We start from the raw sequence: 25,925 nt of genomic DNA on the forward strand, positions 1-25,925 counted from the left end.
TACACTCGGGTCTCTTTTTATGCAGATTTGAAGTTATGCGGTATAGTACGCCCACAGATACGAGACCTTTCGACACTTCTGCGCATGTCAACAGAAGGAGAATCCATTCTGATAATAGGGTAATCCAGCGTTTCCCAAACTTTTCCTAGGATGGAACACTTCACAAATCCTGAAATTTCCATGGAACACCTTGGTTATTTTGTAATGTATTAATTAATAATTGTTAATTTAACTGATTTTTATTATTAATTAATAATTGATCATTAATTATTAAATTATAATGATTAATGATCAGACACACAGCAGACTTTTTCTCCTGTGTGCTGATAGTTTTCCCCTCCTTTTGTACATCCTGGAGGTGGATGAATCACTATTTATTCCGTCACAAACACCTTCAATAAGAGATTTCTTAACAAAGTCCCTTGTCTCTTATTCTTATTAAAATTTAAATCTGTAGGCCTATTACTTTTAAAAAATTACGACACTACGGTTTCGAAACAAGCGCTTTCACCTTACAATACGAACTTGTGAAGAAAGTATTCAGTATTACTAGATCTTAGAACTGGATACCAGACTACCTTGACCTTCAATTTCAGTGGAAAAATTTTCTTTATACTTCCTTGCTGATTGGTCACTAACATTTGCAACACAGATGTTATTTTGTTCAATTTTGAGAATAGAGGATACACTGCACAGCAAATTATCAGCTTGCAGGCAATTTTTATGACCGGTCATAAACAGTGGTATTCCCTTTCCCGAATGTTGAAAGGTTTCAATGTGTGAAAATTAATGATCATTCATGAATACTTCCACGTTTAAAACATTTTCTACACAGATGTTATTTAGACGTTCTGGGTCTGAGCTTTTCGACATATTCATGAATATTATTTTCCTCAGAATATTTCCACTATACATATTTATTCATGAAAAATGCTTAGAATACTAAAATGACAAATTCCACGAGACTTCTCAGGGAACACTTATTCACCTTCTGCAGAACACAGTTTGGGAAACCCTGGGTAATCAATCTGTATTGTGGGATGAGTTGTTTATTATTACACGGCAGAAAATTAACTTCTCTTTTATGATCATTATAGTCTTTAAAGTGATAACTATTTTGCTTGTATAACAGTTGGAAAATTTTACCTATAAAGCACGTGATTTTTGTGTGTCGTTGACCAATTCGTTCATCGCCGTTGTACATAATGAACAGCGTGCCGCAACACATTCTGGTGTAACGTGATAACGTATAAGCAGTGAGTGTTGGTGAAGTTTAATTTTGCATGTTAGTAAGTGTTTGTCTTTTTATTATCGCAAGTCTGAATTTTGCTAATTGTTATTTTAAAGATTTAATTTGGCCCAATGGAGGGAAAAAACCACCACAGAAAAGCAATTTCTTTGGAAATGAAAATTGCAATTTTAGATCGCTTAGCAAAAGGAGAGGGATCTACGGCGATTGGTAAACATTTTAATTTAGGCGAATCTACTATACGAGCAATTAAAAAGAATGAAGTTGCAATAAGAAAATCTGTCATTTCTTGCACAAAACTAAGTGCCAACTTATCATCGTACTCAAGAGATGCTTTATTAGAAAACACGCAGCGAGCACTCGTAATTTGGATTGAAGAATTAACTCAAAGAAGAATTCCTATAAGTGGTTATTTAATTCAACAAAAAGCTCTTCGGTTTTATGAACAGATGAAGCAATTGGAGTTGTCTACTTCCGCTTCCCAGGCTGATAAAGAATTTTCGGCTAGTAAAGATGGTTAACCAGGTTTTTAAAAGGGAATGCACTTCATGACGTGAAGATTACAGGCGAGGTTGCAGATGCAGAAGCAGCCAAAACTTTTCAAGAGAAGTTAGCCAAAATTATTGAAGATGGTGGATATTGTCCCGATCAAGTGTTTAAAGCTGACGAAACAGGATTTTTTTAATAGAAAATACTTAGTCGAACTTATATCGCAAAGTCTGAGAAAAAAGCAAGTGGGTTTAAAGCAAGCAAAGATCGAGTGACGTTACTTTGTAGCAATGCATCAGGAGATCGAATGTTGAAACGCCTCATAGTAAATCGATTTCTAAGACCACATGCTCTAAAATGCAAAGAAAAACAGCTGCTGGTACATTGGATGGCTAATACAAAGTCCTGGGTAACAACTGCTGTATTTACTGAATGGTTCAATAATTGCTTTGTACCAGAAGTGGAAACATATATGAAGCAAAAATCTCTACATTTTAAAGTTTTATTAATTGTTGACAATGCACCAAGTCCATCTGCATTTAGAACATCCAAATGTGCAGGTAGTGTTTTTTCCACCCAATACAACAAGCATTATTCAGCCATTAGATCAAGGCATAATTGCTACTTTTAAAATATATTGCATTAAACACACTTTTCAATTTATATTGGATAAACTAGAAAATGAATCATTAACAGGAAAAAATTTTCTATTTTGCACTGCTTAAATCATGTTGCATCTGTTATCGCTGAAATAAGACCACAAACTTTAAATGCTTGCTGGAAAGCAGCTTGGCTTGGATGTGTTGCAAACAGTGCAACCATGCAGACATCTACATTATCAGCTGAAATCATTACTTTGGCACATGGAATTGGTGGAGAAGGTTTTGATACATTTAGCCAGAACGATGTAGACGAATTGCTTGTAGATAATGTCTTAAGTGACGATGATATTATTGGGTATCAATTAACTTTAGATATCGTCGAAGATCCAGAAAACGATAGTGAAGCAGAAGAAAAACCTGTCCCCTCACTGCAAATATAATTCGAGATGGTCTTGAACTGTGCAATAAATTGGAAAATGATTTTCTTGTTAATGACACAAATTCTGAACGAGCCTTTAAATTCCAACATGAGCTGAAGAACTATATGTCTGGATATCGCGAGCTGTATAAAAAATTAGTGAAATCATCATCGCAAAGTTTAATCACTGATTACATTGTCAGAAGAAAAAAATCAGCACAGAACAAGGGTGAAGCTAATTCTGTTTGTGAAGAACCATTGCCTTTACCATACAGATCTGATGCACTGACTATCTCTTCTGGTGATGAAATTGATTTTGCACCAGTTAAAAAAAAAAAAATTGTTACTTTTCAATAAAATTGAATGAATAAAGCTTTAAAACAAACTTAGGCATTCTTATTTTTAGAGGGACCTGTGGCATAGTATAATTATTAAAAACAACACACAAGTCCATAGTAATAACTTTAATTAATAAATAAGGTAGATATTTCATACTAAAACTAATAGTACATCTTCGGTGTTACAAACAAATAGGAATAGAATACAACTAACGGACATTCGGTGGATCACCTATTAAAATACAATGTTGTCGCAAGCTAGGAAATGAAAGAAATTAATGAATAATTAATATTTAAGATAATTAGTTTTTTAATGATTACATAAAATAAGTCTCCCAGATCTTCGAGAGAGAGAGGCAATCGTTTCAATTTAAATTCGGTCGGTGTAAAAAAGCTTCACAACTTTCTTTTAAAGATACAGGGAGATACTTACACAAACAATCACACCATCACCCTTCTCAACAATATGGTATCTTAAAAACACTAACCCATAGAGCTAGAGCAATCTGTTCCAATGACATTGCTCTCACTGCTGAACTTTCTCACCTATGACACACCTTCTTAACCAACGGTTATAATCCCCATAAAATAGATAATATACTAAATGCTACCCAGAAATCCCCTCTATCTACCACAGAAGACTACAACAAAACTATCACCATCCCATAAATTAAAGGCACATCTGAAAAGATATCTAGGGTGCTTAACAAACACCAACTACGCACAGTATTTAAACCTTATCTAAAATTAGCAACTCTAATTCATTCGCCTAAGGACAAATGCACTCCTTTATCACATCCAGGAGTCTATGAAGTGCCCTGTTCTTGCCATCAAGCCTACTACGGACAGACAGGAAGAACTGTGGACATCTGCCTCAGTGAACACAAAAAATATATCCAACACTTTCGCTATGGCAAGTCGGGTCTGGCAGACCATGCTTTGGATACCCCTGCACACAGGATCAATTGGAAAGAAACAAAAGTAATGCACAGAAGCTTCTACAAGTCAGAGAGGTTGTTCCTGGAATCAACAGAAGCCTTAAAACATACTCCAAACCTTAACAAGTATGGCGCTGTATAAATCTACCAAAGATTTGGGAGACAGTCATCTTAAGACCAAATTAATATTTATTACTTTTATTTTATTTCATTTTTTCAAACTTTCTAAGACTATCATTTGGACTACTATTTCAAAACTTTGATTTTTTTTTTTTTTAAACCTAGATGGCGTCATATTAGGACTTTAGTCTTGTGTTGCATGCTGCAATTGCTTTTACTAGCCCCACTGTTACACCAGATTGTGGTTGTTTTGCATTTGTAACAAACTTTGTGTTGTGTGCATCTGAAGATGCTGGATATAATACCAGCGAAATATTAGCTTTTAAGTTAATAAATAGTTATTTTCTTAATCATCTGTGTTCATACCAAACCATGAAATCTATTACAAATTTTCTTTAAAGAGGTGTTCATATTTGAACCTGCATCTATGAAGGAGAATAGCTTTATCCCACTGGATATTATGGGTAGTGGTAATACTGTGTTGTGCTAGACCAGACTTCTGAGGTTTGTTGTAATATAATATTGATGTTCTTTAATTCTTTTTTCCACAGAACGGCCAATTTGTCCAAAATAAGAAACATCGCATTCACAAGGAATTTGTTAAATGCCAGCCAAAGACAGAGATCTGAAGACAGAGACCTCAGAAGTCTGGTCTAGCACAACACAGTATTACCACTACCCATAATATCCAGTGGGATAAAGCTATTCTCCTTCATAGATGCAGGTTCAAATATGAACGCCTCTTTAAAGAAAGTTGTGAAGCTTTTTTACACTGACCGAATTTAAATCGAAATGATTGCCTCTCTCTCGAAGATCTGGGAGACTTTTATTTTATGTAATCATTAAAAAACTAATTATCTTAAATATTAATTATTTATTAATTTCTTTCATTTCCTAGCTCGCAACAACTTTTTTTTTTTAATAGGTGATCCACCAAATGTTCGTTACTTGTAGTCTATTCCTATCTGTTTGTAACACTTGTACTATTAGTTTTAGTATGAAATATCTACCTTATTTATTAATTAAAATTATTACTATGGACTTACGTGTTGTTTTTAATAATTAGGCATTCTTATTTTCCTGAATTTTCATAAACTTTTTTTATGCGATTTTAGGTTTATTTTAATTCATTGCTTCGGTTTTATTTTAATTCATTGTTGTTTTAGAAAATCATGGAACGTATCCCTAATTTTTCAACGTAAGTTTAGGCCTTTTTTGTGCAAATTTTTATGTGCTGTTTTCTGTGGAACGTATCTACCGCATAAAAAGAAACCTGACTGTATGTTACTTTGTAACTACAACCCTTCCACAGCTTCTTTATCCTCTTGTGGAACCCAGGAGACTAAATCTGCACACAGTAGTCCAAGTTTGGTCAAGGTTCTTGTAAAGAAGAAAAACTATTTCCTTATCCTTACATGCCACTGTTCATTTCAGCATTGTAATTATCCTCTGAGTTGTATTTGCAATTTTTGCTATATAACCTTTGAACTTCAAATTCCAATCCACCTATTATCCCACCAGTATGATATGACATTGTAAATGTCATCATGCCATTATCATTTGTCCAAAGTTCCAGCCTATTAAAATAATTCTGTTAATGTTGCATTATATATCAGTAGCATGTGCTGCCAGGTTCTCATCAATATCATTAATGTATAGATTGAACAACAATGGACAAAGGACTGATCCCTGGGGTATACCACTGGTCACGTTAAAACAGATTCATTCCTCCCATACCATTTTTGAAACCAGTCAGTCAGCCACCTCACTCACTCCAATCAGTAGTTTATATTCCAATCCTATATTTTAGTTTATGCAACAGCCTTTCATATAATATCTTACGATATGCTTTAGCAAAGTCCAACGATATCATAGTGTACCTTCTGAAACTTGTTTGTAACTTTATTATCAAATATGAGCAGATTGCTCAGACATGACCTCTCTTTAGTAAACTCATGCTGTGTTCCTTGTAAAGTATAGCTTCTTTGTCAACCTATTTCTGTATGCGAGTTCTTGCCAACTTGTCTTCAGAGATTCTGATAGGCCAATAGTCAGGCACATCAATTTTTGACGACCCTTAAATTATGCTTTTTGAATTTTTATGCATTTGACTTCCACTATATAGCGAATCAAATAAGAATCATAAACCCTTTCTTAGTTTTTAATAGTTTCTTATAGAGGATTTCTTTAACATAGCTTAGTATTGTTCTGTCCACGTGGTTAGCCTAGTGGCTATGCACTTCGCAACCATATGCCTGGGGAAGGAGTATCCTAGGTTCGATTCCTGTCGATGACGTGAGGAACTCAAGGATCTTCCTCAGCCATAGCCAAGCCGGTCTTGGGCATGGACAGCTGGTTTTTCCCCCAGTTTTTCTGGGGTTTTCATCCCTCAAGCAGGCAAAACCAGCTTCGTGAACACACATGGATTACAGTAATGAATATAGTCTGATTGGAGGAGTGGCAAATCGGCTGCATTAATATGCTAGTAACCCCTCGTTAGGAGGGGACTCAACCCATCCTAGGATGGACGAGAAGGATAAGATAGGGGTATTGTTCTTATAGGACTTTTAAGCAGTTTGGTAGAGAGTGAGTGGAGTGGAGTATGTTTAGTATAGTGAATGTTAACTGTATTAACAATTACATTGCATGTAAAGCAAAAGCTATCCTTCAACACTATACAGAATCTAATTGTCATGCTGTAAAAAATAAATTATTTCAAATATGAATGAAGAATACCATGAATTGATTATAACTTTTTGCTACTTTTAAGGAAAAAAATAATCCCCCCCCCTTTTTCAGTTTGTTCATTTTCTAAGCAGCAGAATATACTTACATGACACACATTTGAACTAGAAAATGGGAAAGAAAATTCATTTTTTAAGTTCTGATTTGTGTATTGCATATGTTTTTTTTTATTTCCATTACATATGTGCAAAAATTTTTGTCACAATTTAAAGTTGTTTTTTTTTTTTAATACAAACAGTAACACTTGTTCACTGCATTGTTACAGCTTGTCAACTATTGTGCAGATAAGCAAAAATGCAGGGCACATACTAAAACCTCATTTGCCACTTTTGACTGTTGCACTTCTTGAAGCTCTTAGTGGTCTTGAGCCGCAAATGTTGAGTTATCTGAGTGTTCGTTTGGAGTCTAACCAAGAATCCCAAGAAAGGGTGAGTTTTCATTATATCTAGCAGTTTTTTTATTTATTATTTAATAATTTTCATTTTAATTTTCATTGGAGATGCTTAAGGGTCAAAGCTGTATAACTGAGAGGAGACCTCCACATAGCCTTTAAAAGAATGCGGAGAACTGACCAGGGCTTCTGACCTAATGTCCAATCCTCACCTTCTCGTGGTGTTAGGTATCTACCTGGATACTGAACAAACAAGGTTGGGCTAGCAATTTGGGATTTAGCCGACCAAATTGTATTCTTATTGGCTTCAACCACAATATTAAATGATTGTACAACATGATCGAATTCCATGCCGGCTGGGGTATCGCCCGATTAAACAAGGCCCCAGTTGTTTTCGTTAGGAAAACAGGGCAAACAGTGAAAAATCAGCTACTGGAACAAATCGAAAACACACCCCAACTCAACATCGCCAGAGTTAAAGATCGGTACTATCAACATAAGAAGCCTGAATGGCAAAGAAATGGAGCTAGCTGAGGAATTAGATAAGTACCAGATCGACATAATAGGGGTGACCGAAACAAAAAAAGACAAAACTGGTGAAATCTTCCTGAGCAATAAATACAAAATGTTATATTCAGGCAATGACAATCAAGGAAAAGAAGGAGTAGCCACAGTATTCAATGCTAAATACGAGGCTGATCTTCTTGAATCGCAGACAGTCTCAATTAGAGTGATGTGGGCAGATATCAGAATGTGAAACTGGACAGTGAGACTTATTTGTGCCTATGGTCCCACAGAAGGTTCTACTAAGGTAGAAGTGGAGGAATTTTTTGATGCTTTAGATTAAGCAACTGACACAATGAAAAAGGAAAAGTTGGTCCTTGTTGGGGATCTAAATAGCAGAGTAGGAAATGATTGTCAAACATACAAAAATATTTTTGGAAAATTTGAAGAAAAGAGCAAAGCTAATAATAATAGCAACAAATACCTATTGGATTTCTGCTCAGGACATGGACTGGTTATTACTAACACCATGTTCCAACATAAAAATGTGCACAAATTCACATGGAGAGAAGCGGCAAGGAATAAGAAAAGTCATTGAGTATGTTATTGTTGATGGTGATGTTTTCCCACTGGTGCAGGACACCAGAGTGTACATAGGATTTGAAATTGGAAGCGATCACTATTTAGTCTTGAGCAGGATAAAATTGAATTTCATATTGAAAAGAATAACATTTAAGAAAGTTTTAAAGCGAATAAAAGTTGAGCAGCTCTCAGATGTGAACTGTAGAGTAAAATACACAAAGATTATTGAAGAAAAAATGAAAGAGTTTGAGAACAGGAACCAAACCTTGGAGATTCAGTGGCAAGCCTTGAAAAAAATCCTGATTGATTCAGCCAGAGAGGCATATGGTGAGGTTGTCTGCACGGATAGAAAAATCAGAACTCCATGGTGGCACAGGAAGTTAAAGAGGCAGTGAAGGAAAAGAAGAAAGCACATCAAAAGTTCCTGGCAAATAAGCCAGCTTTTTCTCTTAGAGAATACAGAGACAAATGTAAGAAAGCTAAACACTGTGTAAAACTATCTAAACAAAAGTCATGGGAGGACTTTGGCAAGAACATAGAAAATAAATATCAAGAAGGTGGTAAGATATTCTGGAGGTTGTTGAAGAAGCTTAGAAATATAGGAAAGAGTGCTGTAAGAGGAGTTAGAGATGATAAAGGTGACATGAAAACTTGAAGTATGGAGTAATTAATTCGAAAAATTGCTAATTGAAACAAGCAGTGATAGTACAGTGGTAAAAAACACTCAACAGGCATACAGTCAGAATACATATCGATACTTGAAGTAGAAAAAGCCATCAAAGGCTTGAAATGTGGAAAAGCAGCAGGAATAGATGATATTAGACCAGAAATGTTGAAGTGTGGAGGTATAAAATTACAGAGGGACGAATTCCCGATGATTGGAGTAGAGCTCTCATAGCATCCATATATAAAAAGGGAAATAAAACTGAATGTAAGAATTACATTCAGTTTTATTTCCCTGCTGAGTGTTCCTGGTAAGATTTATGCAAGTATACTTGAGAAGTTTAGAAGGATTGAAGAACAAGCTGGATTCAGGCCAAATAGAGGCTGTCAGGATCAGATCTTCACTTTACGACAAATAGTTGCGAAATCATGGGAATATAACAAAGAGCTGTATTTAAGTTTTGTAGATCTGGAAACTACTGCTCTATTCTCTCTCCAGACTAACCACCATGGCGAGCAAATCTACACAAATGGCCCCGAGTTACCAGCATCCCTTAAATTGGACAGGGGTGCGAAGAATCCCCGGGCTCAACATGGTGCGCTCAGTAAAACTAGGAACCTGGAATGTCAGAACCTTGTATGAAGTAGGTAAGCTAAGAAATGCTATCCAAGAAATGAAAAGACTTGAAATTGGAATTTTAGGATGGCCAGGAACAGGCAAAACTCGAGTCAGTGACATGACAATGTATCACTCTGGAAGTTGTGAAAACAACCATCAAAACGGAGTTGGAATAATAATAAACAAAGATATCAATAAGTCACTGTTGAGCTTCATCCCTTACTCAGATAGGATGATGTTATTAAAACTGAAAGGACAACCACTAGATGTTAATCTTATACAAGTCTATGCCCCTACTGCTGACAAGAGTGATACCGAGATTGAAGAATTTTATGATCAATTAAAAGAACTAATGAAAAACACAAAAAAGCATGATATTAACATAGTCATGGGTGATTTCAATGCTAAGGTTGGGAAAGGTAGAAGTGGAGATGTAGTTGGCGAACATGGACTGGGCACAAGAAATGAGAGAGGTGACTGTCTTTTTCGATTCTGCCAGGAAGAGGAGCTAATAATCACAAACACATGGTTTAAGCTACCACCTCAAAGATTGTATACTTGGCGATCACCACAGGATAATAATGGGAATATAGTCAGAAACCAAATTGATTACTTACTAACTAATCAACGATTTTGAAGTTCTATAAAGAGTACAAAAACCTATCCTAGTGCAGATATTGCTTCTGATCATAACCTACTGGTGGCAGAGTTACAACTTAGACTGAAAGCTATGCTTAAGAAACATCAACAAAAAAGGTTTGATTTGGAAAAATTAAAAAACACAGAGATAAGAAGCAAATTGAGTCACGATCTGAATCAAGAGCTAGCACTTATCAAGAATGATGACATCATGAGGATTGATGAATCGTGGGACAAATTGAAATCTGTCTTCGTAGAGAAATGTACCAATACCTTATGTCCTAATAGAGCAGTAAAAAAGAAAGATTGGATGACTGATGAAATTCTTTCTCTCATGGATCAATGCAGATCATATAAAAATCATAATCCAACAAAATATACAGAGGTTCAGAAAATTATTAAACACAAGATCAAAAAAGCAAAAGAAATCTGGATGAATGAAAAATGTAAAGAAATAGAAATTCTACAGGAAAAACATGACAATTTTAATCTACACAAAAAGATGAAAGAGACCTCAGGTATATATAAGAAAAAACAATTCTGTATCCTTCGAAACAAAAAGGGAGAAATTATATCCAAAAAGGATGACAAAATACAAGAATGGGTGAAATATATAGAACTCTTTACTGATAACAGACAGAACCCAGAAAATACTTATGAACATATGGAAGGTCCATGCATTCTAAAATCAGAGGTAGAATGTGCATTAAACTCAGCTAAAAATGGTAAAGCCCTAGGACCAGATAGAGTACCAGCAGAAATAGTAAAGTTATTAGAAGGTGACAACATTAACATATTAGTAAAGCTATTTAATAAGATCTACGATACAGGCATAATCCCTCAAGACTGGTTACAGTCAACCTTCATCATGCTACCTAAAAAAGTAAATGCGAAAACTTGTAATGACTATAGAATGATCAGCCTAATTAGTCACGTTCTCAAAATGTTTCTGAAAATAATTCAATAAAGAATATACAGAAAATGTGAAGACACCATCAGTGATAACCAATTCGGCTTTAGAAACGGCTTGGGAACAAGAGAGGCCCTTTTCTGTTCTCAGATCTTATTTCAAAAATGTATTGACCAAAACAAGGTAATATTCATTTGCTTCATCGACTTCGAGAAAGCATTTGACAAAGTCCAACATGCTAAAATGATTGTACTATTAAAAAGAATTGGATTAGATGGTAAAGACATCAAGATCATTGAAAACTTATATTGGAACCAAAAGGCATCTGTTCAAGTTGATGACATTATTACAGACTCCATTAACATCAAACGAGGAGTAAGGCAAGGATGTGTGCTGTCACCTCTTCTTTTTAACATCTACTCAGAAGCCATATTTCAAAAAGTCTTGGAAGGAAGAAAGGAAGGGATTAGTGTAAATGGTGAAATCATCAGTAACATCCGATATGCCGATGATACAGCTCTTCTGGCTGACAATATTCAGGATCTTCAAAATCTTTTGGAACTAATAAATGCAGAGAGTGAAAAAATGGGATTAAAAATAAATATCACCAAAACTAAATTCATGGTCATAAGTAAGAAACCAATTCTTAATTTAGCACTTTCTTTAAATAGGAAACAAATAGAAAGAGTGGCAAAGTTTAAATATCTCGGGTGCTGGTTAAATGAAGATTGCAATCCAGAAATGGAAATAAAAGTTAGAATTGAAATGGCAAGATAAAATTTTCTCTTGATGAAATCAACACTGTGTAACTGCGGTTTAAACTTAGAGTATGCATGGTTAAATGCTATGTATGGTCTGTACTGCTGTACGGTTCAGAAACTTGGACCTTGAAGACAACATCAATAAAAAGACTTGAAGCCTTTGAGATGTGGTTATACAGACGAATGTTAAAAATCCCATGGACAGCAAAAACATCCAATCAGGAAGTACTGGAACAAATGGGGAAATCACGTTAACTTTTAGATACCATAAAAAGAAGGAAAACTGCATATCTTGGTCACATACTTCGTAATGAAAAATATAAGATACTTCAATTGATTATAAAAGGGAAGATAAATGGAAGAAGAGGACAAGGAAGAAGAAGAAAATGTTGGCTGGCAGATATCAGACAGTGGACTGGTATGAACTCTGAGAGACTGCTCAGAAAGTCGCTGACCTCCAATAGGAGATGGCACTCAAAGAAGAAGAAGATCTGGAAAAAGCATATGACAAGTTGCCAAGAGAGAAGTTATTCAATACCCTACAGTTATATGCTGTGGGCATTATATCAAGCAATATTTAGGCTTTATTTGAGTTGTAAGTCAGCAGTTAGAATTGAAGTAAGTACAGGAAAATGGTTTAATCTTTTTTCCTTCTATTTTCTATTTTCCATTATGTTTCATATTTCCATTATGAAGGAAAACTATTTTCCTTCATAATGTGACTCATATAGATAATGAATAACAGTGGTGATAATGTGCACACTTGTTGCACACCCAATTTTATACCTCAAACCTGCACTTCAAGTCTAATTGCTGACTTATAGCTTAAATAAAGACAATGTGTTGCTTGATATAATGTCCCATTTACACCATATAACTGTAGCATTTTGAAGAGCCTTACTCTTGGCAGCTCATCATATGCCTTTTTCAGATCAACATAACTTAAATACACACTCTTGTTATATTCCCAACAAGCTTCCTTTCCACAATTTTTCTTAGCTGTTTTGAAGTATACTTGCATAAATCTTCAATTCAGTTTTACTTCTCTTTTTATAGATGGGGTACTATGAAAGCTCTGCTCCAATCATCCAGAATTCGACTTTCTGACCAGGCCTTCTGAATTATGCAGTGTAGCTACTGTAAAACTTTTGTGCTTCCATATTTGAACATTTCTGGTCAAATATCATTAACTCCAGTGGCCTTCCTACAATTCGGGTTCTTTTTCTACTTCAGGTATTGATATGTATTCCTGATTGCATTCGTGCTGAGTGTTTTCTACCAACATTTTATCCCTGCCTGTTTCATTTAGCAGTCATTCAAAGTAATTACTCCAGACATCTAGAAATGTCTCTGAATTTGTCTTCCTGAGAAATGGAGGCTTTACTCTCTCTCTCTCTCTCTCTCTCTCTATATATATATATATGAAGAATCACTAATTTTATTATTACTAAGAGTTTGAAAATAAGAACCAAACCCTGAAGAAAACATTGATTGATTCAGTCAAAGAAGCATTTGGTAAAGTTGTCTGCAAGGACAGAAAAATCAGAACTCCATAGTGGACTCTGGCAGTCAAGGAAAAGTAGAAAGCATAATCAAAAGTTCCTTGCAATTAAATCAATGTGTGACCTTTGAGAATATAGATTTTTTTAGAGAAAAATGTATGAAAGCAAAGCACTGTGTGCACTAGCTAAAGAAAAATTATGGGAATACTTTGGTAACATCATCAGATTCTTGGCGTTCGTTCAGGTTTGAAATAATGTTGGATCTTTAATATCCACTATTTCTGTATAATCTGAGTTGCTGAACTCAAAATAGCTTTAGTAGAAACTACCTTCAGGACTGAAAGAATTGATTTTGTGTCATTGCCTAATATGTTCACCTTTCTTGAGTATGTTAAAGCATATTATTACCTCATTATATTTAAATAATTAATTAGAGAACAAGATAGAAAAGCATAGGATTGCTTCTCTGAAGCATTATAAACATAATATATAAATAATTGTTAAGTATTTTATAATATATAAAAAAAATTATATTTTTAGCTTGATGCTGCAAGGATAGCTGCCACAAAATCATCATCGATGATGGAAACAATCACTCATGTAAGTGACCATTTTGTAATATACAGTATGTAAGAATTGTGACATTCTAAATTTTTAACATTTGATGAATATTTAGTATAAATTGTTCATATTTGGTCTAATATATTAAAACTGAGAACTTTATTAATAAGAGACCATACAATTTAATGAATAAAATACAAATTGCCAACCAGTTTCACTAGCTATTGTCTAGCATTATCAAGGATGTACTGGTGTAAATACAAATGCACCAAGTTACATGAATACATAAGTGTTAGTGCCTGTTAGGTCACTACATTTGATAATTCTCGTTTGGAAGTGTACATGCGTTAGTCAGAATCCGGTACATGACCATGTGTTGTGTGGTTTTTTGCATATTGTAGTTCTGTTAAGCTGAGAAAATTGATGAGATTTTTCCATGTCTTTAAGAATAGCACCCTGATTTCTATTTAAATTGATGCCTGTGCATAGCACCACTGCTGAACTGTTTTTCCAGTCTAATAACGTGAGTGGATGTCGAAAAATGGTGAGCTAAACTTGATGTGATTATTCTGTTGTGATTTACGTCTCCCACATGTTCTTTCTGTCTTATTTCAAGACTTCGAGAGGTCTGTCCAATGTACAATAGGACACATGTGCATGGAATTGCATATACTCCAGGATGTTTGAAGAATGGGACTTCATCTTTAGGTGATCTTAAGACCTGTCTGATCGTAGTAGTTAGTTTAAAAACCACTCTGATGTTATGAGCTTTTAACATTCTAGCTAATTTTTTAGATACTGAACTAATATATGAAATCACTGCTGTGAACACATATTGGGAATCAGTTACACGTTGTTGGAAGTTGTCTTTGAATAGAAATTTGTTCAAAATGTTGGTGGGGTATCCATTCAGAGATAGCGTCTTAGCTATTTGTGACAGTTCTAAGCGTACATCATCTTCTTTTGAAATAATCTTTAAGGCTTTATTGTGGAGCATATGAATGACGCTGTGTTTTTGTGATCGATGATGGTTTAATGAATAATGTAGATATCTTCCTGTATCTGTGAGTTTCTTGTAAATCGACAGTGACTCATGGCTAGACCTTCTGATTGTTTGTATACAATGTTATTTACTATGAAGAAATTTGATTTCGGGCAATGATGGAACAAATGGGGAATGTCCTGAGGGAAGAGATCCTTTAGAATGTTGACCCTCTCATTGGCCGGAACGTCGGTGAATAGGGACACAACATCTAGACTTGCGATAATGTCAGTTTGTGAAATTGTGACTGTCTTAATTTTTTCAACAAATTGTTGAGAATTTTTAACATAGGCCTCTGTTTGTCTGATATGTCCTTTCATTAAATTTGCAAGATGTTTTGCTAGTAGGTAGGTAGGTGAGGATCTTCCATCCACAATTGGACGTAGCAGTACGTTAGCTTTGTGAATCTTTGGCGCGCCATAAAGGCATGGAGTAATGGAGTGTAAAGATTTGAGTTGTCTTTTTAGTTCCTCTGACCAACTGGTCATGTTTCGGATAAGAACGTTTTTCTCAAGATGCGATTCTTATCTTATGGTAAAGTCTTAGATAAGAATCCCATCATGAGTAATCATCTTGAGACAAACGCTCTTATCCGAAACATGACCAGTTGGTCTGAGGAACTAAAAAGACAACTGAAATCCCTAAAGTTTTAACTTTGCCTTAATGCCACGTTTCATCCCAAAAATTGACATAATGGCTCAAATAGAAAAAGGAATAAGAAATTTACCTGGTAATACATCAGATCTCATCCACATACAAACCACAGCATTACTATTGCAAAATAAATTACCTCAAAGGAATCTTCCTTACACGAAATACACTTCCCTCAAAGAATTAAAATCAGACAAAAATATCGTTATAATCAAAGCAGATAAAGGAAATGCAACAGTAGTTTTGAACTCTGAAGATTATAATAATAAAATGAAAACTCTTCTTGAAGATTCTAATACTTATAAACCTTTAGACAGAGATCCCACTTGGCATGCTCACAATAAAACCAATGTTCTAATCAAAAAGATACCTAATTGGACTGAAGAACTCTATATTCAAAACACCCATTAGTTCCAAGAATTTATGGTGTTCCAAAAATTCATAAGCTAGGTATTCCCTTAAGACCAATAGTAGATGGTTGAGACTCTCCGACCTCTAATTTAGCAAAACATCTCACCAACATGATTTTACCTCATACAGGAAAAACATCTTCTTTCATCAAGAACAGTACATATTTTATTGAAAAAGTAAAAGATATTTATATTGGACCTTCAGACATCTTAGGAAGTTTGGATGTTATCAGCCTATTTATAAATGTTCAAGAAACGAAACTGTGAATCTCCTGGAAGACCTTTTTCCTCCGGACATCGTAGATCTTTATAAACATTGTATAAATAATACTTTTTTCATGTATCAAGACAAATTTTGGGAATAAAAAGAAGGATTAGCTGTGGGCTCTTCCCTCTCTCCAGCTTTAGCTAACCTATTTATGGAAAACTTTGAAAATAATGCTTTAAACAATTATCACAAAAACACAAAAATATGGCTATGCTATGTACACGATATATTCATCAAATGGCCAGGAACAGCAGATGAATTCATTGCTTTCAAAGATTAGCTAAATAATTTGCATAATAATATAAAATTTACGTTAGAACAAGAAGAACTTAAGGAAACTGCCTTTTCTAGACATTCTATTAGAAGTCATTGAAAAGGATAATAAACTTTCTTTCTCAATATATAAAAAACCCACCAACACAGGAAGATTTCTTAATGCAGCCTCACACCACCACCCTTTGCAAAAAATAGGCTCTAATAAAAACCCTAAGGGACAGAGCGTATAATACTTCCAGCACAGAAAAACAGAGAAATGAAGAATTAGAATATCTAACACAGATCTTTCAAAAGAATGATTATGAAACCAAGACTATCAAAAAAATCCTCCACACACTTCCTACAAGCATCTCTCAGAAACAAGATTTCAAAAACACTATCACGCTTCCATATATCAAAAATGTTACAGACAAGATGGCTAAATTACTTACCAAATATAACATCAAAGTATACTTTCTGCCGCTGGAAAAAATTTCAAGATTTCTACATCCCCCGAAACCTCCTCATCATCCTTTAAAAAAACCAGGTGTTTTACAAAATTCATTGTTCTTGCGGCATCTACTACATAGCACAGACAGGAAGATCTGGGGAAATTCGCATGAACAATCACCAAAAGGATGTGCAAAACAGAAGAGAACACAAATCAGGTCTAGCTTTCCATACCACTTCCACCGGCCACAATGTACTCTGGCAGAAAACAAACATGTTGTACATAGAAAAAAACTGTTACATAAGGAAATTTAAAGAAGCTGCAAACATGCTTAAAATACCAACAGAATGCAATAAAAAATCAAGGGTTAATTCTCCACCAAGTTTGGGCAGCTTTAATAAAAAATATACCTCAGTTAGACCTCGAACATCATGAACGTGAACAACAGAACGTGGCATCGTCCAACATTGTTTAAATTCAGCACTGCTTTGAATCTGCATTCTGATTTTTAATTTTATGAATAGTCAGATGACTACAACTGTATAGCATGAACTATTACTAATAATTTCTCTTTTCTTTGTGTTTTAAACTTTAAGTTACCTTTTACCCCTGAAGATGTAAGTCAAACGACTTACGAAACTTGTCAGGTCTTTTATTAATTCGTTGTGTTTTATATAGCTTATTAAAAAAATGTGGTCCAATTACCGGAATATACCATGTGAACTTCTAAACCACAGAAACCTCCACTTACAGCTAAGACTCTATCTCTGAATAGATACCCCACCAACATTTTAAACAAATTTCTATTCAAAGACAACCTCCAACAACGTGTAACTGATTCCCAATATGTGTCCACAGCAGTGATTCCATGTATTAGTTCAGTATCCACAAAATGAGCTAGAATGTTAAAAGCTCATGACATCTGAGTGGTTTTTAAACCAACTACTATGATCAGACAGGTCTTAAGATCACCTAAAGATGAAGTTCCTTTCTTCAAACATCCTGGAGTATATGTAATTCCATGCACGTGTGGCCTATCGTACATTGGACAGACCTCTCGAAGTCTTGAAATAAGACAGAAAGAACATGTGGGAGACGTAAATCACATCGGGTTTAGCTCACCATTTTTCGACATCCAATCACGTTATAGACTGGAAAAACAGTTCTATGCCTTACATCGAGGATGACTCCAGACACAGAACTTTAAAGAATCAGCAGTGGTGCTATGCACAGGCAGTAATTTAAATAGAAATCAGGGCTATTCTTAAAGACATATGGAAAAATCTCATCAATTCTCTCAGCTTAACAGAACTACAAGACGTGAAAAACCACACAACACATGGTCATGTACTGGTTTCTGACTAACGCATGTGCACTTCCAAACGAGAATTATCAAATGTAATGTCCTAACAGGTACTAACGCTTATGTATTCATGTAACTTGGTGCATTTGTATTTACACCAGTAGCTAGTGAAACTGGTTGGAAATTTGTATTTTATTCATTAAATCGTGTGGTCTGTTATTATTAAAGTTCTCAGTTTGAATATTTAGTATGTTATGGTATGCTATATTATGCGAAAGCAAGAGAAAGGTTCTTTGAGCTCTAATTTTTAATTGTGTATGTATTAAATTATGTTTCAGAAAAGTAATAACTTATATTTCAGAAATGTGGTAGCCTTCAGGAGGGTTCAAGTAAGCTGGACAGATGGTCAAATAAATGATAATATCAGTTTAATTCAACTAGATGTAAGGTCTTCAAGTTTGGCATGCATTGATGCGAGTCTACATAATCTGTTAGTAGAGTTTTGCTAGAGGAAGTGGAAGAGCCAAGGGAACCTTAGGGTAATGATTGATAGTTCAGGGGACATATTGCAAAAGTGTTGAAGGTAATTCAGAGGGTTACTGCAATATTGAAAAGGATTCTGATCAACAAAAATAGAAAAGTTATGATTCCATTGTATAAAGTCCCAATCAGGCCATCTGACTACTGCATTTAGACTTGGTCAGCAGGATTTGAAGGGGATAAATTAACCTTAAAAAGAATGCACAGGTAGATAACAAAAATGATATCAGGACTGTACAATGTTATGTGGATAGACTGAGGGAATGCGGACTGCAATGTTTGGTAGATAGAAGGAGATGATGTGATTGAGACATTTAAACTGTTGAGATGTAGTTGACCCTGAGGAGTTCTTTCACATGGTAGAACAAGGGGAAGGAGCGAGGACCATCCTCTGGAAGTTGTGAAAGGAAGTCCTGAGCAAGTGAGTGAGAAGTAATTTCTTTACGTGAAGGGTGGTTGAACCATAGAGTGCATTGCTTGATAGGGTGGTGAGAGCATGAACAGTGAATAAGTTTAAGGAGTGGTATGATAGACTTGCTGTCGTGTAGGATGGGTCTCCCACAATGAGTCTTGTGCCTCCATGGAGGTCCTGAATAATAATAATAATAATAATGTTCATCTCTGCTGAATTATGCATAAAGATAGATTAGTTTAAAATAAGTTTAGCAGCAACCATTTCGTTAAATAGTATATATATTACATTAGGGTTAGTCTGTAATTTTTATTTTCTAGGCACAGATTGGTAACTTAAAAAAATGAACATAAATTACTCTGAAGAAATGGAATTTGGGCAGGTAGGTAGTAAATATGTAATAATAGATATCACATGTGATTATGCCAACCAAATGAAATGCAAATTTCCACCATGTTTGTTTCAGATTTAAGCCGTACTAAATACAGTTTGGCTAGCTGAGTCCCAAATTGCTAGCCCATTTTTATTCATTATCCAGTAGATACTTACTAATGGGTTGCACCACATGAAGGCAAGGAATGGAAATTAGATTAGAATCTCCAGTCTGTTCTCTGCATTCCCTAAACACCATGTAGAGGTCTCCTTCCAATTATCTAGCTTTGATCCTTATGTGACCCCCCCCCTTCCTCATCTTGATGTTTAATTCCAGAATGGCAGGATAAACGATCCAGATGAAGATCAAAATACAGGTGGATTAATGGATTAATAGTGCCCTAGATGGCAAAAATATAAGATCAGGCTTAATTGCCAACATTAAAATGTGTGGCAATTCTATAGTAAGAGAGGTGGGAAATATTTTACTTAGATTAGATTAGATCCTAAGAATGTTACTTGAGTGTGTTGCCTGGGGCTGGAGTAAGTGATTTAAATAAAGTTGTGTAAAGAAAATAAAAATTCTGAAGTTTTTTTTTTATTAGTGGAACAAATGATATAAAAACTATGATTATTTAAAAGACTGCATGTGGATTTTGGTACTTATGTTGGCTGCTAAGTTTAAAGTTAAAAAGGTCAATTTTATTAATATAATGTTCATATTTGATAGTGAAAAATCATTGGTTATGGCTAGGCAGCTAATTGGATTGTGAGTTATGTGATACACATGATTAATTTATAGACTTCATTTCTTAATAATTGGACATGGGTTGGATGGCAATGGTGTTCCTCTAAATATGGATGGCTCTATCAAATTCAGGATATTCCAGATAATAATAGGAAGGCTGTTCACATTAATAGGGGAAAATCAACATTAAACCATACTTTGAATAGTATCATGTTCTTATAAACTAATGCACAGAGCTTAAAGCATAGGATCATACAGGATCAATTATTATCTGGAGAAATTAAGCCACCTATTGTGTGGATTTCAGAGTCTTGGCTTGATAGTGATGTTCATAATATGAGAGTACATAAAGATTATTATAATTTTTTTGGAAAGGATTGAATGAAGAATAGAAGAGAGGAGGGGGCATGTTATTGTTTATCAGAGAAGATTTAGATGATCAATTCAATATCTTGAATTTCTATTTGGGACAGAGTGGTGAACAACACCACTCTGTCCCAACTTTGTCAAAACCAACAGAGTGGTTTTGTTCACCTCCTGCATCCTTTGAGGGAGGCTTTCTATCAATGTGCATCAGGTGGAATTTGTCTCCATTCCTCTATCAAAGCTGAGTTCAGCGACAGATTGAGGACATGCTGCTCTGGACCTCAGGACAGGGCAGTCATTTAACACTCATCTCATCGCTTTGTGGAATGGTATGATGAGATGAGATCTGTAGCTTTGTGGCATGGGGGTATTGTCGTCTTGATAATGACACAGGTCTGTTCCATAAAATCAGCAGCACCTGATTTTCCAGAATATCAAGGTTACTTCATGAAACCACATGAGCTGGCTTCATGGAACCACAGACAACAACCAGTGGTCCTACTCCAGACCAGCTGAATACACCCCATACCATTACTCCACTCCACCACCAAACTTTGAACTGGTGAACAAACAGCCTGGTGAACGCTTGTTACTGTGGTAACAAGCATTCACCAGGCTGCCTCCACACGTACACCCTGCCATCAGACTGGAAACAGGCGAATATTGATTCATCGCTCCAGAATACCATTTTCCACTGGTCAATTATCCAGTTTACATGCTCTTTCCACCAGGCCAGATGAGCTGCCTTGTTCATTGTTGTGATGTTTTGGCTTGTGTGCAGCTGCTTTTCCATGGAAATCCAGTAAATTGAGTTCTTTTTGTACAGTATTAACACTCACCATGGTGTTACTGGCACTCTGGAACTCATCACATATGGTCTGTGCCGATTCTAGCTGGTTTTTGTGTGGCACCCATTTTAACACCCTCCTCTCCCCTGTCAGTCATTTTTGGTGGCCATCCTCAGTTTTTTCCATGGTGCCAACCATTGATTTTGAATTCTCCATTTGAGTGCAATGGCACATATGGACATGTCACCATAGTGACAGCCACAATGACACCTCTCTCTTTCGAAGTCACTGAGTTCATGTAATGTTACCATACTACCTGTATTCAACTGCTATGATGAAATACTACTTCCTACTATCTGTACACCAGTTTTTATGTTATTAACAAACCTGGAATGTCCCATAACTTCAAATAACAGGGGTGTCCAGACAATTATTGATAGATAGTGTATATATGAATTTGGATAATTCATTCATTGCTGGCCTTCCACAAGGAGACATAGGTCCTTGTAGGATTGCCATCCTATATGAACTTATGTCTCCCTGTGAAGGGCTAATAATGGTGTCATTAATTCAGGGTTTCCCAAGCTGTGTTCTGCGGAACGGCAGTGTTCCACAAAAAGTGAATAAGTGTTCCGTGAAAAATTATCAAAATTAAAAAATTGTTTTAAATGCTGTGACAAGTTCAAACATGTTTGAAAATCAGGCGTTCCTCATTTTGCATGTGGATTGTGCTATTAAGGCAAGTTTGCACTGGCCTTGACTCAGCCGCTGGCTGACAGCTACCTGCGGTTGTCGATACCTCCGAGTGCAAGTGAAGTACAGAAGTATCTATTCTAGGAAATGTGCAGTCACAAGCAAGGTCAGTGCAATGCACTGCGGCCTGGAATGCCTGTTGTGTGCGCTGTCACATTTTTGCGATGCGATACAGTCTGCTTTGGTGGTAGTGTGTGCTTAGCTTTACATTGAATACAAGACTGATGATACTTGACTCTAACCGAGGTGTTCCATTAAAATTTTAGGATTTGTGAAGTATTCTGTCATAGGAAAAATTTGGGAAATGCTGCATTAATTAATATTATAATATTAGATGAATTACAACAACCAGTGTGAAACCATCACCTCACCTATTAGAGGCCTGAAGTAGCTTGATAAAATTGAATGTTTGGTCTCTACAGCAGGGTTTTTTTCCAGATTATCAGACCCTTAGCCATTCATCAGTTTGCAACCTTTTCATGGTGTGATTCATGTCAAGAATAATAATAAGCTTGCAGTACTTAAACTAAGACATCACCTTTAATATATTAAGGAATTCATATAGGATATCATTAACATCCTCATCATATAGCCAGCCTAGTTGGCCAAGTGGTTAGCGTATCCGCTCTCCAGCCAAAAGGCTGCAGGTTCGATCCTGCCATGGGCATGGATGTTTATTTGTGAAAATTCTAGTGATGGTGGTAGTCGGTGGTAGATGGCATTGGCGTAGATGATGAAGGTAGTTGCTGCTGGTGGAGACGGAGAGTTGTAGAGCAGATATCCTCCCTCGATGAGTCTGTGGACTCCCTGGAGGTGTTATGTAATAATAATAATAACATTCCTGATATGTTACCCTCAAGTTGTGTACTGGATACTATGATGGTATTTCATGAAAAGTTTGCATTATTGCTAACTTCCTCTTGACAGTTTGCCTCCAGATTAGATTACTATGTCACCTGTCAAGATTCTAATATTGTCAGATCTTATTTTTCAGTCTTCTAACTGCATCATTTCCCCTAGATTTTGGTCTTCCTCTAAGTCTTTTTCTGACATCAACCAACTGTTTTATTAACTTTATTCTCCCATTCTATTTAAATTACCATATCACCTAAGATTAGCTTTTCTCACACATTCTTGAATGCTAACAATCTCAAGTTTCCTTGTAATATCCCTAATATTTTCTCAGACCTCTCATCTGTGGCATACCAAGTCTTTGATCAGTTGTCTTATCGTCTAACCCAACTCTCAGATCCATATAAATTTATTCATCTGGATCACAAATATATCAGCTTTGCTTATTCTTTTGACTGCTTCTCTATTTTTTTCATCTTCACTTAAATACAGATCATTGTTATACTCCCATGATTTTACAACTGTCTTAAAGTAAAAATCTGATCCTGACAATATCTATTTGGCCCGAAGCTGGCTTGTTCCTTGTCTTGCACACCAACCATCTTCCCATATCTCCTTCAATTCTGATAGCTGACTTTGCAACTTAAGTGTATAGGCTATATTTGTCACAAGATAATGTCCCTTTTTCAGTCTCAAACAGGAGATACTTTACAACTTATATTACATCCTCACTGTGTGTTGACGGGGGGGGAGACAAGAAAAAAGAAGGAACCTGATATGTTTTGTGAGCATCTGGAGGATTTAATCCTTAAAGAAAACTGTGTGGAGACAATTATTCCAGTGAATAGAGGAGAATGAGAAGTTGTTTTGTTTCAAGCTGGATATTGGGTGGATGCTGACCATCAACTCTTGCTTGTTTAAGGGTCTGAGAGAAAATGCAGGAATGGTCCCATCTAATTCAAAACCATGAAAATGTAATTAGTAAATGGAGTTTGTGACAGAGAAGTCACTAGTTAACTGAAGCAGAAACAGAACACTTATGAACAGCAGTAATAAGCAATTTTAGAGAGATTTTTGTTGGTACACCACTCCATATTTGGCAATATTCTATAATTAAGAACTTTTATTGCTAAAAGACCATAAGATATAATGATAAAATATACCAAGAGCCAACAAGTTTCACTAGCCACTGTCTAGCATTTTCAAGACTGTACTGGTGTGAAAACAAATGCATAAAGTTGCATGAAAAGCATACACCTTAGTAACTGCTAGGCCGTTACATTTGATAATTCGTGTTTGGTGGCGTGCATGCGTTCGAATGCTTCAGTCAGAATCCGGTACATGACCACGTGTTGTGTAGTTTTTTGCATATTGTAGTTCTGTCAAACTGAGAGAAATGATGAGATTTTTCCGTATGTCTTTAAGAATAATACCTTGATTTCTATTTAAATTATTGCCTGTGCGTAGCACCACAGCTGCTTCTTTGAAAGTTCTGTGTCTGTAGTCATTCTCGATGTAAGGCACAGAACTGTTTTTCCAATCTATAACGTGATTTGATGTTGAGAAATGATGAGCTAAACCAGATGTGATGATCCTATTGTGATTGACATCCCCCACATGTTCCTTCTGTCTTATTTCAAAACTTCTAGAAGTCTGACCAATGTAAGAAAGGCCACACGTGCATGGAATTTCATATACTCCAGGAAATTTGCAGGAAGGTACCTCATCTTTGGGTGATCTTAAGATTTAATCATTGCCTGAAATCAAATTTCTTCAAAGTAAACAACATAGTATACAAACAATCGGAAGGTCTAGCCATGGGTAGCCCCCCTGTCACTACATGTGCAGACCTTTTTATGGAAAAACGTGAAAAGGATATTCTTTCCACGATTTCACCAAAACTGTCGATTTGGTGGAGATATGTCGATGACGTGTTCATCATCTGGAAGGACACCATGGAAAACCTTCTCGTGTTTCTTAATAAAATCAACTCACTACACAATAAGATCAAATTCACTATGGAACTGGAGAAGAACAAACTACCTTTTCTTGACATCCTTGTGAGGAGAGAAGATAACAATATCCAACTGTCCATTTACAAGAAACCCACAGATACAGGTAGATATCTACATTATTCGTCCAACCATCATAGATCACAAAAACACAGCATCATTCATATGCTCCGTAATAGAGCCTTAAGGTCTATTTCAAAAGAAGCAGATGTACAGAGAGAATTGTCACAAATAGCTAACACTCTATCTCTGAATGGATACCCTTCTAACATTTTAAACAAATTGCTATTTAAAGACAACCTTCAACAACGTGTTACGGTGTGCCAATATGTGTCCACAGCTGTCATTCCATATATTAATTCAGTTTCCACAAAATTGGCAAGAATGTTAAAAGCTCATAACATCAGAGTGGTTTTTAAACCAACTACCATGATCAGACAAATCTTAAGATCACCCAAAGATGAGGTACCTTTCTGCAAATTTCCTGGAGTATATGAAATTCCATGCACGTGTGGCATGGAAAAATCTCATCATTTCTCTCAGTTTAACAGAACTACAATATGCAAAAAACTACACAATACGTGGTCATGTACCGGATTCTGACTGAAGCATTCAAACACATGCACGCCATCAATCACGAATTATCAAATGTAATTGCCTAGCAGTTACTA

The 25,925-nt window shown here is 35.7% G+C and overlaps 1 protein-coding gene across 1 annotated transcript in view; it reads left to right on the forward strand.

The window, feature by feature from the left end:
- LOC150095553 (proteasome adapter and scaffold protein ECM29) overlaps positions 1 to 25,925 on the forward strand; it is a 691,438-nt gene that overhangs the window by 489,610 nt on the left and 175,903 nt on the right. Inside the window, exons 32-33 of the mRNA XM_090409825.1 lie at positions 7,165 to 7,327; positions 14,011 to 14,070. Coding sequence (XP_090265951.1) covers positions 7,165 to 7,327; positions 14,011 to 14,070 — 223 coding nt within the window. The remainder of the gene's footprint in view (positions 1 to 7,164; positions 7,328 to 14,010; positions 14,071 to 25,925) is intronic.

This window comes from Typopeltis vanoorti, chromosome 20, assembly GCF_054136105.1.
Source record: "Typopeltis vanoorti isolate ZY-2024b chromosome 20, IOZ_Tvanoo_1.0, whole genome shotgun sequence".
In the NCBI taxonomy this organism is placed as follows: Eukaryota; Metazoa; Arthropoda; class Arachnida; order Uropygi; family Thelyphonidae; genus Typopeltis; species Typopeltis vanoorti.